At 38.6% G+C, this 14,848-nt stretch overlaps 1 protein-coding gene across 2 annotated transcripts in view; it reads left to right on the forward strand.

The window, feature by feature from the left end:
• Positions 1-303: 303 nt before the first annotated feature.
• Positions 304-14,848, forward strand: part of PPP4R2 (protein phosphatase 4 regulatory subunit 2) — a 56,828-nt gene continuing 42,283 nt past the window's right edge. For both annotated transcript variants that reach the window (XM_069473819.1, XM_069473817.1), the window contains exons 1-2: positions 304-400; positions 1,366-1,447. In XM_069473819.1, the coding sequence (XP_069329920.1) occupies positions 367-400; positions 1,366-1,447 (116 nt within the window). In that variant the 5' untranslated portion in view covers positions 304-366. The remainder of the gene's footprint in view (positions 401-1,365; positions 1,448-14,848) is intronic.

The raw sequence follows: 14,848 nt of genomic DNA on the forward strand, positions 1-14,848 counted from the left end.
GAGGTGCCAAGGCGGCCGCCCACGCCCGGGTCGCTCCGGACCCGGCCGCACGCCTCCGCCGCGCACGCGCTCTCGGGCTCCAGGCCGGGGCGCGCGGCGGGCGCGAGGACGGCGGCGGGGAGCGTGCGCGCGGTGACGTGCCGGGCGCCATGTTGGAGGGCTGGTGGTAGCGGCTCGGGGAGGTGCTCGCTCTCTCGGTCTCGCTCTCTCGCTCGCTTCCCCCGGCTCCCTTCGTTCCCCCCCCGTCGCCTGCGTGCCGGAGTGTGTGCGAGGGAGGGGGAGGGTGTCGGGGGGGTGGGGGGAGGCGTTCCGGTCCCCGGGAGACCCGCGGAGGGAGGCGGAGGCTGCGAGGGACTCCGGGAAGCCATGGACGTCGAGAGGCTGCAGGAGGCGCTGAAAGGTGGGGGTAGCTGCCCCCTCTCCCTTCCTCCTCACCTTCCGCGGCCCTCTCTCCTCACCTTTCAGGGCTGGTGTTTCCGAGAGCCGGGGCCGAGCGGCAGGGGGGGCGCGCTTCCCCGGCTCCCATCCCCCTCTCACCTCCCCAGGGGCGGGGAGCCCTGTGGGCAGCTCCCTCCCGCCCCGCTCTGGGCTTTGTGTCGGCCGCCGGCGTCTGGGCTGGGGGAGGGGAGCCGGGGAAGCTCTCGCGGGGGCCCCAGACCTTCTGCCACCCCTTTGGGCACGAGTCTTGGGCCCGCAGCCCCCTCCTTCCCAGGCAGGCTCGGTTCTTCTCCAGGCCCCCCGCACGCTAGGCGTCGGGGTGAGAAAAAAAGTAAAACGGTGGAGGGGTGTGGCAGAGCAACTTTTAAGTTGTCTTAGGAAGCCCTGTAAGTCATTCTTCACGCGCCCCAATTCTAAGGTGGTTCCCTTCACTGTTCTTGATTGCTTTCCTTCCAAGCAACAGGCTTGAGAACAGTGGTTCTCAAACTTAGAATAGCGTGATTTCAGTGTTTTGAGAATTATTCTTTTGACAGAGTCATTTGGGGGACGGCTGCTTGGGTTAGCTGGTGTTTCTTAAAAAGACAGATTCCTGGACTTAGACAATTTGTGGGAGTCAGGGCCGGGGGATTTTTATTTTTACTGCATTCCCAGATGAATCTGTTGCTAGTGTTCCCATCCACCACACTTTGAGAAGCACTGCGTTAAGGATGGTTTGTGGAGAAGTTGAGTGCCCCCTTTAGGAGGATTCTTGTTATCTGTAACGAGGGTGACATGTTGGAAGTAGAACTTGGAGGGTCTAGGTGGGTATTTGGTTGAGAGGCTGATTTTTAAAAATTGCTTTTTAATACGGGGAAGGACTGGCAGGAAAGTTTGTTTTTAGAGGGCATTTGAGAAATACTGATAACATTTCTTTCTTCCTTTATTTAGATTTTGAGAAGAGGGGGAAAAAGGAAGTTTGTCCTGTCCTGGATCAGTTTCTTTGTCATGTAGCCAAGACTGGAGAAACAATGTGAGTTGAAAACATGCATTTAGTGTTATTAGGAAAGGGAAAAAGTCTATTTTGGGAGAATTAAATAATGCATCTGCCTAATTGTAGAAGTCCTGGTCATTTAAAGAATGTACTAAGTGTATATACTTTCTTGTATACTCTATGCATGCTCTGTAATGAATTAAACTTGTTTATGTTAAAGTTTTCTTTATGTCTGTGCTTTGGCACACTTAGAGAACTTATTAGTCTGAAAGAACCAAGGAAAGGAAGGATGACCCTTTTTGGCCATAACAAATTGGCTTATTCCCAGAATTTTGTGGCTTTGATTCTGTTTCAGAGTCTTGGTGGTGGTATTTTCTCATATTGTCCTGTATCCAGCCTTTTGTTGTCATATTTTTATATGTGGGTATTTGAAGTGTCACTTCTGTTTATTGAGGACCCAGGGTGATCATCTGACAAATTCCAGATGCTACAGTTTTGACTGTCCTGTAAACTTTCTAAGATAGCTAACTTGTTTCGTATGCCCAGCATTTTATTAGGCTTGTTTCCAAATGTTCTGAATATGAAATTTATGCTGTAAGGTTAGTGTAAGTTTTTTTAAGGGAACATTCCAGTTCATTGTTGTTTTTGGATTTTAGGAGTTGGTTTTCACACTCTTAATTTGTAGAGGATGGTGCATCTCTGATTACTTTGTAGTCCTTTCTTTGGGTGGGGATTGGGGAGCAGGAAGAGGAAAGGTTTCTTTGTGTACAATGTTAATAAATGGGTTCTCTGCCTGGTAAAAGAGTGTAACCTTTTCTAAGTAATGTGTAATTTCTCTGGCTTTACTAGCAAGTGTTCATTTCTCTTAAGATTTGCTTATGGTTGTAGTCTAACAACTGGCCTGATTTTAGAAAGAAAAAAACGGCTGCTGCCCCAATGCTTGAGTTAATGGGCACGTAGACAAGCTGAACCTCCTTAGTGTCAACTTACCATGACTGTGATGTGTTAAATCTTATATTTCTATTTATTACATTTAAAAAATGGACCTCTCAAGGGGGGGAGTCATTTTTACCTCTGAATTATAGTCTCTTATAGAACATCTTGATTTAAAAAATGGATGCAGAATAGTTAATTTATATTTATATAGACAAGCCTAAAAATGACTAGATGTCTTCTTTCAAAAATAAATTAATCCCTAAAACATAAATGCTTAGATTGCCACTGTTCCTCTTGAATTGATTGTTGGTCCAAATGTATCTCTCTCTACAATGAAAAGCATTTTACTTTTCAGAAGTTTTTTGATATACAAGATTATATCAAACTATTTGGAGATAAATACTTAAAACCTCTTATTCGGTTTATCAGGTCTGTACACACTGGCTTCCTTTTTTGATAAAATACATTGCCTGTAAATGTATAAATAGTTGGAAAGTTTTTAAAAGATAGCTTTTTAATATCCTGTCTTACTGGAACACCAAGTGGCTGGGGAAATTATCTGATTTTTTTTGGATAGGTTTTTGTCCTGATAGAGGATTTAAAGTCCCCCACCTCCACTCTGTATTAGGTGTTTGTGTATTTACTAAGAGTATTTTGTATTGAAGTGATTGGTGTTCTCAGATTTTTTATTCTTATGTTTAAAGGAGTTATGAAAATTTTTTTTTATTTTATTCAAACAGTTGGTGTTTATACATTTAGCTTTAGCCTTTGATTTCTTTTTATCAACATAGACATACTTTACCTTTTTTTTTTTGGGAGGAGTCTTGCTTTGTTGCTCTGGCTAGAGTTCCAGGGCATCAGCCTAGCTCACAGCAACCTCAAGCTCTTGGGCTCAAGTGATCCTCCTGCCTCAGCCTCCTGAGTAGCTGGGACTACAGGCGTGAGCCACCACGCCCGGCTAATTTTTTCTATTTTTAGTTGCCTTGCTAATTTTTCTATTTTTAGTAGAAACCAGTTCTCGCTCTTGCTGAAGCTGGTCTCAAACTCCGGACCTCAAGCGATCCTCTGGCCTCCCAGAGTGCTAGGATTACAGGCATAAGCCACCACGCCTGGCCTACATACCTTAATTTTTGATAACTGACATTTGCAGTTTGTGTTATCCATTTATGGCTAAACCTAGTTTTGTCTAGTTTGTAAGATTGTAACAGGAGAATGAAAATGTAAAGAATAGCAATTCAGATCTCTGATGTTTTAGGGTGGATGGGTTGCTTAAAATAAAAATTCCATAGTTTTGATCATTTTTATTTTCACTGATAACGTCGTAGCAAGAAGCATTAACAAAAGAAGTGTGTGAAACTTCATGGATGAAAATAGTGATAGTTGAGGCTATTTATTTTTATCGTCAAAAAACAATTGATTTGACACTTGTGTTTTTAGTTTTAGAGAAGTTTTAGAATTGTAAGTGTAGGCTTTTACTGAAGAGAGGGTGTAGGAAAATAAAAGAGCTTTGGAATGGTTTTCCTTCCTAGTCTGTTAAAATTACCTGTAAACATCTGATGTAGGGAGTTAGGAAAGATGCCAAGACATGGTGTATTAAATTGTTAGGAAGAGGAGTACTGTGTATGTATATAACTAATCTTTGAATTGTTTCTGGCCACTTCAGTAAATTGTTTTTAATCTTTAAAAGATTACTTTCACCTTAAAATGGGACATTTTCTAGAGCAATACTTTTCTGAAGTTCCTAACATAATGCTAAATATATAGTATGGGTTGAATAAACAGGAACAGGTGGCAGGTTTCAGTCATGAATTTAAACGTTTGATGGGTTTTAGTCATGGATTTAAGCATGTTTGATGGGTTCGAGTTGCAATTATTATCCTTTTTGATGGTCAGATTGTCTCTCATTTGGGCAGTGCCTTTTGACAGGACCCTAGGAGTCCTTTTTTTTTTTGAGACAGAATCTCACTCTGTTGCCCAGGGTAGAGTGCAGTGGCTTCATCATAGCTCACTGCAACCTCAGATTCCTGGGCTGAAGCTATCCTTCTGCCTCAGCCTCCCCAGTAGCTGGGACTATAGGCCCGTGCCACCACACCCATCTAATTTTTCTGTTTTTTTGTAGAGACGAGGTCTGGCTCTTGCTCAGACTGGTCTTGAACTCCTGGCCTCAAGTGCTAGGATTGCATGCGTGAGCCACCACACCCAGCCAACCCTAGGAGTCTTTGATAGCATCCTTGTTCTCTGGTATGAATATGGTAAGCTCATTTCCTGCCCGGGACTTGGAATCTGCCATTTCTCAAGAAGATCTGCCTTCTTTTAGTGAGAATTGGTGTTTACAGTCTACAATCCAGGTTCTAGAGATGCTTAATATTAATGAGCTCGATAAAATACTGAGGCTTGCAATTCAGGATCAGGACTGTAGGGTTTTTTTTTTTTTTTTAACATTTTATTTTGTGTTCTCTCCAATTTGCCCTAAACCTGAGTTCTTCATAACAAAGGAGATCCTGCAAGCAAAAATCCTAAGCTTCCCTCAGCCTGGATTTATGCAACCTATCTTTCCATTGTCGTAATCCTGAGTCACAAAAACCTAAGAACCAGAGGGTAAAAATTCTTCTTAGAAGTGGAAGAGAGGGAGGAAACTAAACTTGAAAGGACAAAATTCTCTCTATTGAACTGGTTAGAGGAGGGGGAAGGAAAGAACATGCACATATTAGTAAATCTTGTTGTGTCTGCAACAATCTCCACGAATGTTGTAAAGATTAAGTGAATTGAAGTATAGTATAGATATATAAAAGAACTTCCACATATGTATGGTCCTTTCCCTGATTCTTACTCCCAGTCATTCATTGACCAAACATTTATTGAAAGCCTATTTTGGATGCTACAGGAGATCTAAAGTGAATAAAGGATAATCCCTTAAGCAAAAAGTTAGAAATCAAGCCTAGAGACAGAAAGGCCAGTTTAAAGACAGCAAGTGTTCAAACAGACTTGGAAAGGACCTCAGGACTATAGGGTTTTTATTAACTTCTTTCACACCAAAAATCCTGGTTCTCAAGGACACAAGATGATAGAGTTAGAATATCCCATGATTAGTTGCTGACTATATGTAATGTTGCACATCAGAAAGTTGAAGAATGATAATAGTATTACTGCCACCAGTATAATTACTAAGAATGTTAATTTTTTGTACAGATGCTCTACCAGTCTCTAGCCCCCATTTAAAAAAAGTTGTATCTACATTATCTGAGCATATTGCTATTATATAATTGTCCTTTTAATGGTAGTTTAGTTTTAGTTTTATAGTAGCTATATATCTGCTTACCACCAGTTCTTATGTCATTGTTTCTAATCTGTTAGGTTGTCTGAAGCTCATTGTCTAGATTATTGAGTCAGAGCTCCTGGGACCAGTATTTCCTGAGTTCTTACATGTATGTCTTGTATGTCGTCTGTGTCCTTTACTCTTGAAGGTCAGTTTGACTGGAAATAAAATCTTTGGTTCACATTTTCTATCCTTATGTATCTTAAGTATGTTAATCCTATTGTTTACTCCCAATTAAAGTGTTAACTGTTAAAATCTGATAATTTTTTTTTAACCTTATAAACCACCCACTCTTTTTGCCTAGATTCTTAAAAGATTTTTTCTTTTAAGTGCAGTGACTTTTATAAACTATGCCCCTCCTTTTTTTCATCATAAGTAGTGGAGTCAAGGATTTGTGATTATTATTATTTTTTTTTTTGATGGTGGCTTCCTCTGTTACCCAGGCTCGAGTGCAGTGGCATGATCATAGCTAACTGTAACCTTGAACTTAAACTCCTGGGCCCAAGTGATCCTCCTGTCTCAGCTTCCTGAGTAGCTGGGACTATGGGCATGTAACACCATGCTAATTTTTTTATTTTTTGTAGAAGTGAGGTCTTGCTATGTTCCCCAGACTGGTCTTGAACTCCTGGCCTCTCGTGATCCTCCTGTTGTCGCCTCCCAAAGTGCAGGGATTACAAGCGTGAGCCATCATGCCTGGCAACTTTTCTAGATTTTAAAAATCAATATTGGGCATTTGGGGTCAGTATGCTCAGGTATATGGTGCGTTCTTTCAGTAAATTTTTTCAAATTTTTCAAAAAATTTAAGCAAATTTTTAGGAAACTGATTCTTCAATTCTCTTGGTTTCCTTTTTTAGGGACTCCTTGTATTTTTATATTATATCTTCTTTGCATATCTTCAACACTTGTCATTTTATCTGGAATTCTTTTATTACTTTTTTTAAAGCAGCATTGTTGAGGTATAATTGACATGAAATACACCACATTTATTACAAATGTACAGTTTGCTAAGTTTTGACACCTACACTGATGAAACCATCACCACAATCAAGATTGTGAACTTATTCATTCCCAGAAGTTACCTCATGCCCTTTTGTGATCTTTCCTCCTATGTGTGCTCCCCTCCCTCCAAACAACTTTTTGTCACTATAGGTTAGTTTGCGTGTTCTGGGATTTTATATAAATGGAATTATACATTATTCTTTGGGTTTTTTTTTTTTTCAACATGATTATTTTGAGATTGACACATGTTGTGGATATTAGCAATTCATTCCTTTTTATTTTTGAGTAGTATTCATTGTATGGCTATGCCACAATTTTTTATACATTTACCTTTTGATGGGCATTTGGGTTATTTCCAGTTTTATATTATAGATGTAAAGCTGCTAGCTGCTGTGAACATTTGTGTACAAGTCTTTGTTATGGACATAACATTCTTTTCTCTTGGGTAAATACCTAGGAGTAGAATGGCTGGATCCTATGATAGGTGTATGTTGAACTTTTTATATATTCTGGATACAAGTCCTTTATCTGACACGATTTGCAAATACTTGCTACCACTTTGTGGCTTGTATTTTCATTCTCTTAACAGTGTCTTTCAAAGAGAAAATTTTAATTTAATTCCATTTAAGTTTTTTAAAAATTTCCTTCCTTGAAAGACACTTCTTGCATTATCTGTTGTGTTCATTTGTTCTCGTATACTTTCTAGTTTGGTCTTTATTTTGGAAGTAGTTTTTACTTTTTATTTCTCATTTTTTCTTGAATTCTATCACTTCATTTTCTGAATTTCTCTAATTTTGACTTTTATTGTCTTGTATCATTTTTCTTAATGCCTTTTAGCTCATTTTTAAACAGCATGATGTAGTTTTGGTATGTTTTTGAATGAGTCTTTCTGGCTCGCTTTTGTTGTCTGTAGGGATGTTATTCTGATCCTTGTTTTCTTTTTCTTGTAATAACTTTGTGTTGAATTTGACTGTAATATTTTGCTGTTTGTCGTTTTTATGTGAAATTAGTTTTCTCCAACTTTCAGGGGGAGGCATGATTCAGAGTAGCTTTTCTTTGCTTCTCCCCTCCCCTCTCCTGTCCTGTCCTGTCCTGTCCTTCTCTTTGAGATAGGCTCTCACTTTGTCACCCAGACTGGAGTGCAGTGGCATGCTGACAGCTCACTGCAACCTTGAACTCCTGGGCCCAAGCAGTCCTCCCACTTTGGCCTCCCAAAGTGCTGGGCCTGGCCCAGAGTAGCTTTTCTAACTACACAGAATTCTCTCATTGTTTCTGTGAAGTGTTTAAGAACATGGCAGCCTGTGTTCTGAAATTCCAGGTTCTATTTTCCACTCCTGCTTTTATGTGGATTTAGTCTTTCCTTCATCTCTATTGTCTATTTCTCCTTCTCGTGCAGTGGATAAAACCCATCTCAGTTTCAGCTGCTGGTCTGAAATTGGTCTACCATGATTTCCAGTGAATACCTTTTGGCTATTTTGTGATTCTCCTATTCCTAGGCCCTTGAGGTGCACCTGACTTCTGTTTTCTCTTGCACAGGTCCCAGTTATGTACAGGTCATGGGATTGTCAGTTTTTCCTCACCCACTTTTTGGGGTTTGTGGGACTACCTCGTCATCTAGTTTTGTTGTAAGTGTTGTCCATTGGTTTTGGGTTTTCCTCTCTAGTTGTTCTGTCTGACAACTAGAGGGTTTTAGAGACATGAAAAACTATAGCACTGCTGCCATCCTGTCAGAATTCCACTTTTTAGGAAAGCGTTTAATCCCTGTTAAGTCAGTTTCCTCATTTATAAAAATGGGATAATAATAGTACCTCAAAGTGTAGGCAGGTGATACATAGAAAACTCAGCACAGTGCTTGGTGCACAGTGTTCAATAAATAATAGTTACTATGTTGTTGGTAATGCATATTTTGATTCTGCGTTTTTCTCTCTGCATTTTCAAGTTCCTTATGTTCAGATATTTTGACATATCAGTAAGAAAATAAAAGGTTACTTAAAAGTAGTTATCAACAGCTAAGACTTGCATTATTATAAACAAAATCTTAAGCCCATGAGGCTGATGGATACTTCTGTGGGTTTCCTAGTTACCACTATGTTGACTTTTCCCCCTTAATCTTGTGAGAAATAAGATGTGAAATCATTGGTTTGATGTATTAGCAATATTTTTCTAAGTCACTTTACAATCTATGAATACTAAAGTATGTAATGTTAATTATCCGTGTGCCACCTAAGTTCCTCCCATGTAGTGTCATCGCAGTGGTACACTGTGGTACACAGTGGTACACAGAGATTTTCAGGAAATATTAAATGGATGCCCTTTTGTTTCTAAATATTCCAATAAGTGCAACGATTAAGCTGTGAACATGAAGAAAATTATATTAATAGTTACACTTTTTTTCATCACATCATACTATAAATGGTGATGGGTTATGTACACTGCATAAAATCTACTGAATGAGATTTTAGGCACACCAACTTTGTTTTCTGACTAGAGTTAAGATTTCTAATCTTCATTCTCTTGGGTACCCAAGTAAGTTCATGTTTTGCATGTTCAGTCCACATTTTTACTAGTTGTTGGCTAGTTCCCTAATTTCTTGTGAGTTAGTATGTGGTGAAGATGTAATGTCATATATTGGAAGGACCATAGCTTGAGTTCTGAATTTTCTTGGCCACTTTTATGTGTGACTTTGGGCAAATTATTTGTGAGCTTATTTCCTCACTTGAAAATGGGGTTCATACCTTACAGTTGCTTCAACTGTTGTGAGGACTTGCATACATGCAGTATATAGCTATAGCTATTAAAATTTGAGAGAGAGTAAAAATTAGAATTATCTGTATGCTGGGCATAAATAGAATGAATTTGGCTTGAGAAATAAGTCTGACGTACTTAATCTTGTGGAAATGCTCTGGGGTTGGCAGTCAGGAGAGCACTAAACAGACCTGGGTTTGAATTCCCATCTCCACCCCCCAGTTAGTATGTGACAAAGGCTCAGTTCTCTGTGCCTTAATTTCCTGGTGTGGAAAAGAGGGGAAATAAAGTAAATCTACTTCAAGGGATGTTGTAGGGATTAAATGAGTTTATACATATGAAGTACTTACAGTGACTGGCACATAGTCAGTGGTCCCCAAATGGGAGCTACTATAACTAATTATTCTACTTTCAGTTTTTTAAGTTGCTCAAGTTACTGTCAGCTACGGTTCCCTTAGATACTAAAAGAGGGGCTTGTAATATGTGATTTCCAAGGTTCCTTCCAGCTTGAAAAGCTTACAGGAATCTCTTGTGTTGCAGCGCGAGTTGTCTGGGGGTTGGGGGGTAGTATTGTAGCAGTAGTGACTAGGGATAGAGAGTGGGACATGGTGATAATGGTGATTAGTGTTGATAATGAGAGATTTTAACTGTTGAATATGTTACATAGGTGAATGGTTTGGAGACAGTAAAATTGAGAATCAGTTGTCTATACAAGATGAGAAAGAACAGTCAGAGTTACCATTAAGCTCCTTAGGGTCACAGGAAGGTTCCCAAAATGCCCATCTTAAATGTTACCTGTATTTATGGGTGGTTTTTATCTGTAGCTCGAGATCTGATTTGTGCCTAGCAACGAACATATGGGTTCATAATGCTTATGGACTATTACCGGAAGCCTGTCAAAAGCTTTATATTGCTTCAGAACATATCATTAGTAAAAACATGAGGAATTTATAGTTCACAAATTACTGTACTTTCCGTCTGTTTTGTGGACTTACAGGTCTTTTACGTTTCTGATGTGGGAGTTTATTATTGGAGTGAGGGATCGTGTGTGTGCACACCATCATGCCTACCTACCTACCTACCTAAATTGAGTTTCAGGATCAATAATTTTATTTTTTTATTTAGGATCAATAATTTTAATTAATGACTAAAACATGAGTATAGACAATTGAAGAGGAGAATGTTAGCTGTTAGATATGTCTGAAAAATATTATATTTGAGAAATGTATTATAGATCTTCATTTTTGCTAGGCCCTCAGATGTGTTAATTGCTTGTCTTTTCTTTCTGTTTCCACTGTTCATATAATCAGGCTGCTTGGGTTTGACATTGCTTATAACTAATTATTCTGCTTTCAATTTTTTAAGTTACTTAAGTTGCTTTTATTATGTATGTATGGAATCTAAGTAACCAACTCTGCACACTTCATCCCTATCAGATACGTTGGGTATCCTGCTACCTGAATATGAAATATTTTTGGGAACTCACACCATTGACTATAAAGTGAATAATAGGTAATTTAGGTCTCAAATTAGTAATGATACAATAGTAATAGTGCCCTTAATAGTTTAAAAATGTGGCATATGTGTGGTAATGCAAGTACGGCTTTTTTGGTATCACTGTCACTTTCACTTTGTGAAAAATAAAAAGTCTTATTGAGAGGCTCTGGTAGAGTGAAGAGCCATTTCGAGCTGTACATGTCTGGGTATCTCTCTTGCCTCTGTGCTTATAATCTGTTTGATCCTAGCTTAGAAGGTAGTGCTGGTTAAAACTCTACTTTGATTGTGATCTACTGGAGTGACTGTAATGGAGCAAATAATCTACATCCTCTTTTTCTCAGCTCCCCAGCTCAAAATGTGGGTGACAACACTTACTGCTTGAGGTTTTTGTGAAGTGCAGGCATTGAACAAATCTTACATTCCTTAGTTTGTTTATACATTGTGATAGAGAAAAACAAAATTAGTAGTAGTGAAAACATTTATTTAATAACCAGTTTTGGTACCTAAGAGTTTCACAGCTTACTGAAATGAAATCTTAAGAATGAAAACATGTTGACTGGTCACAGTGATTTCTGTTCAGGTCCTATACTTTTCTTTGTCTCATCAAGCTTCTTTGTACTCATGACCGACTGAGCTAGCCATTCGTTTTGTTTGCCAAAACTTTGCTTCAGCTACTTTTTTTTTTCTTTCCTATAACCAGATCTGACTTAGGCTCTGTTGGACATGCAGTGCATTGCACTTCTCTTCCCATCTCCCTATGATTTGTCTAGGCTCCCTGCAGGAGCTGTGACCTTTTAAGTATTTTTGACCCTTTTATTATTTTATTCTGATGTTGTTTCTTGTTTTATGTAGTTCTTTTCAGTATTCCTACCTAGGTAGAGCTGTTGATTTTAACATGGTGAACCTGAAATGATGATTTGTCTTTAATGGATTAGGGTTTTCACACAGGAACTTCTGCTTTGGGTTGTTATTCCTTTTTCTTCCTAAAAGGCAACCATTTGTCCAGGAACGGTGGCTCACACCTGTAATCCTAGCATTCTGAGAGGTCGAGGCGGAAGGATTGCTTGAGCTCAGGCGTTTGAGACCAGCCTGAGCAAGAGTGAGACCTTGTCTCTACTAAAAACAGAAAAAAATTAGCTGGGCAACTAAAAATGGTGGTGTACGCCTGTAGTCCTAGCTACTCAGGAGGCTGAGGCAGGAGGTTGCTGTGAGCTAGGCTGACGCTATGGCACTCTAGCCCAGGCAACAGAGCCAGAATCTGTGTCAACAACAACAAAAAATCTACCCCTGCCTCCCCAGGGCAACTAGTTAATGAACATTTATTTTGTGCCACACGTCATCAGATGTTTCATATGCAAACACTAATTTAGAATTTGCAGGTACTCTCTGAAGTAGGTATCTCTCTTTTTTAAAAATGAGGCTACCACGGTTTACAAAGCTTAAATAATTTGTCCAAGGTTTGTAGCTGATGAGTGGTGGAATTTGGATTTATCCTCAGGCATTCTGATTTCAAATCCTCTCATACTGTGTATTTTATGTACTGTTTGTCCCTTGTCTAGTTGTCTTGTCACATTTTCCTTTGTTGTAGTAGTCTGAGAATCCTTTCAAAACCACCACTAGAATTTGAAGTTGTTCTTTGAGTAGGAGCGTATTATCACTGTTATTTCTGTAATTTCTGAGATTTTCAAGTTGCTTACCTAAGCCTGACCTCATGTACCTGTCCAGCCTTCCTTCCTTTGTGGTGCACCATAATATGACTAAGCACTGATGCTATATAGTTTGGGGGAGGGGGTGTGACAATTATGGAGAGGTTGGGTGTGGTGATTTGTGACTTAAGGAAAACTATATTAGGCGATATTTAGTAGAAGGTCAATAAGATAGGTGACTGATGTACCCATAACATTTTAATTTTGACTGTTTTCCAGTGACCTCAAAGGCTAAAAAATTTTAGTAATTATAATTTTGTAGAGGCATATATTTGAAGCATACAGGTGTTCAGACTGATGTATATATTTTAGTTTGAAGTGTGTCAGTGCTTTTCTCTTTAATATATATATTTTGGATTTGGTATTCTTAGCAAAAAATCTTATCCTTACAGCAATATTGGGAGGTAGGTGGTAATATTCCCATTTAAAGGTGGTGAAACTGAAGAAAGTATTTGAAGTTTGAGGGATATAAGAGGTCTTACAAGTGCTGCCATTGCAGTTTTTGTACTATTGTGTATCTCTGGGAGGGAGAGTAAGGTAGCTTTTTGTCAAGTAACAGCAGAGAACAGTCATCCCTTGGTATCGTGGAGGATTGGTTTCAGGACTTACCTTGAATATCAAAATCTGTGGACGTTCAAGTCCCTGATATAAAATGACATCATATTTGCATATAACCTATGCACATCTTCCTGTATACTTCAAATCATCTCTAGATTACCTATAATAACTAACACAATGTAAATGCTGTGTAAATTGTTATACTATATCATTTTGGGAATAATGACAAGAACAAGTCTATACATGTTCAGTACAGATGCTTTTTTGTTTTCCCAAATATTTTCAATCAGGTTGGTTGGATCCATGATGTGGAACCTACAGAGACAGAGGGCTGACTGTATTTCTGTTCAAAATTGTACACACCTTGGGTTGAAAGTCATATACTATAAAGAAAAATTAAAAATTAAATAATCAAAATTGTGCACACTAAGGGGAATTTAATAATTTTGGAGATTGTTTTATTCTGGTCTTACATTAGGAATATTGTCCATGGTGACTTTATGGGTGACTTGAGATGGTAACCATTTTTGCTTGAAAGTAGTTTTTTAACTAGAGACTGGCCCACCTTTTCTAGGGCCTTTGCACACTGGAGTGTTTCTGCAAGGAGCAGTCTTAAACGTAGGTAGATTGTGAGCTTGTTTTCTTTTTTCCCACTGAATACTGTTGGTGAATTTGGGATTTTCCTGTTGATGGGGTCATTGAAAAACAAGTAGTATCTATCTCTCTTCCTTCTGTACAGATATTGATACTTCTCTAGTCCTGCCCCACTTGTTCATGATACCTTGTTACCTTGTCATCCAGTTTTCTAGTAAATATTGTCTGTGGTCTTTGGTTTTGCTATTCTGGTTGCCCTAGGGTATGGCTGAAATCAATACCATAGACAGGATGTGGCTACTTTAAAAAATTATTTTCTGACAAAATAGATGGACAGGTGGTAAATTTTCAAAATTAGTTTTAAAACTTCTACTGTTTCATAGTTTTAAGGGTCTTTACTATGGAAAAAATCATATGCATGCTTTTTCTATTTACATCTCCGTTTTGGTTGAGGAGTTTGGTGAGGATAACTGCGTTTTGAGTGTAATGGATCTCATGAATTAGGTAGTTATTGTGCCCATAATGTGAAAAAACTCACGTAAAAAGATTACTGAAATTTATACTACTTTAAATCTCATTTAAAATTTTATTAATATCAAAATACTCACAAGAAAAAAGAAAAATCAAACTATATTGCTACCTGATTCTTGTATATTCTTAAAAGAATTTTTCTGTGCATATGTGTGTATATGTTAATCCTTTTAAAAACACATGACATCAAATTTCTGTAGTTTGCTTTTTGTTACTTGCTGTATTTAGATATATTTTTTTATCAAAACAGAAAAATTTACCTTTTTTTATGGGCTGTATAGTATTCTATTGTTTTGGGTGCTCCTTAATTTAACCTGTCCTCTTTTGATGGTCCTTTGGGCTGTTTACAGTACCAACAATTCAGACAGTGCTTAAGTTAGCATACTTACTTATTTTGGGACAGATGCAAGAATGGGATTTATGGGTTGATGATGATGTACATTACTATGTTTGACAGATATTGCCAGCTGGGCTTCCAAAAAAAACTTTCTCAGTATATGCTTCTATCAGCAGTGTATGAAAGTTTCCTCTGTAACCTTGGTGTCGGCACCAAGCATT

The sequence above is a fragment of the Eulemur rufifrons genome, chromosome 7 (assembly GCF_041146395.1).
Source record: "Eulemur rufifrons isolate Redbay chromosome 7, OSU_ERuf_1, whole genome shotgun sequence".
NCBI lineage: Eukaryota > Metazoa > Chordata > Mammalia > Primates > Lemuridae > Eulemur > Eulemur rufifrons.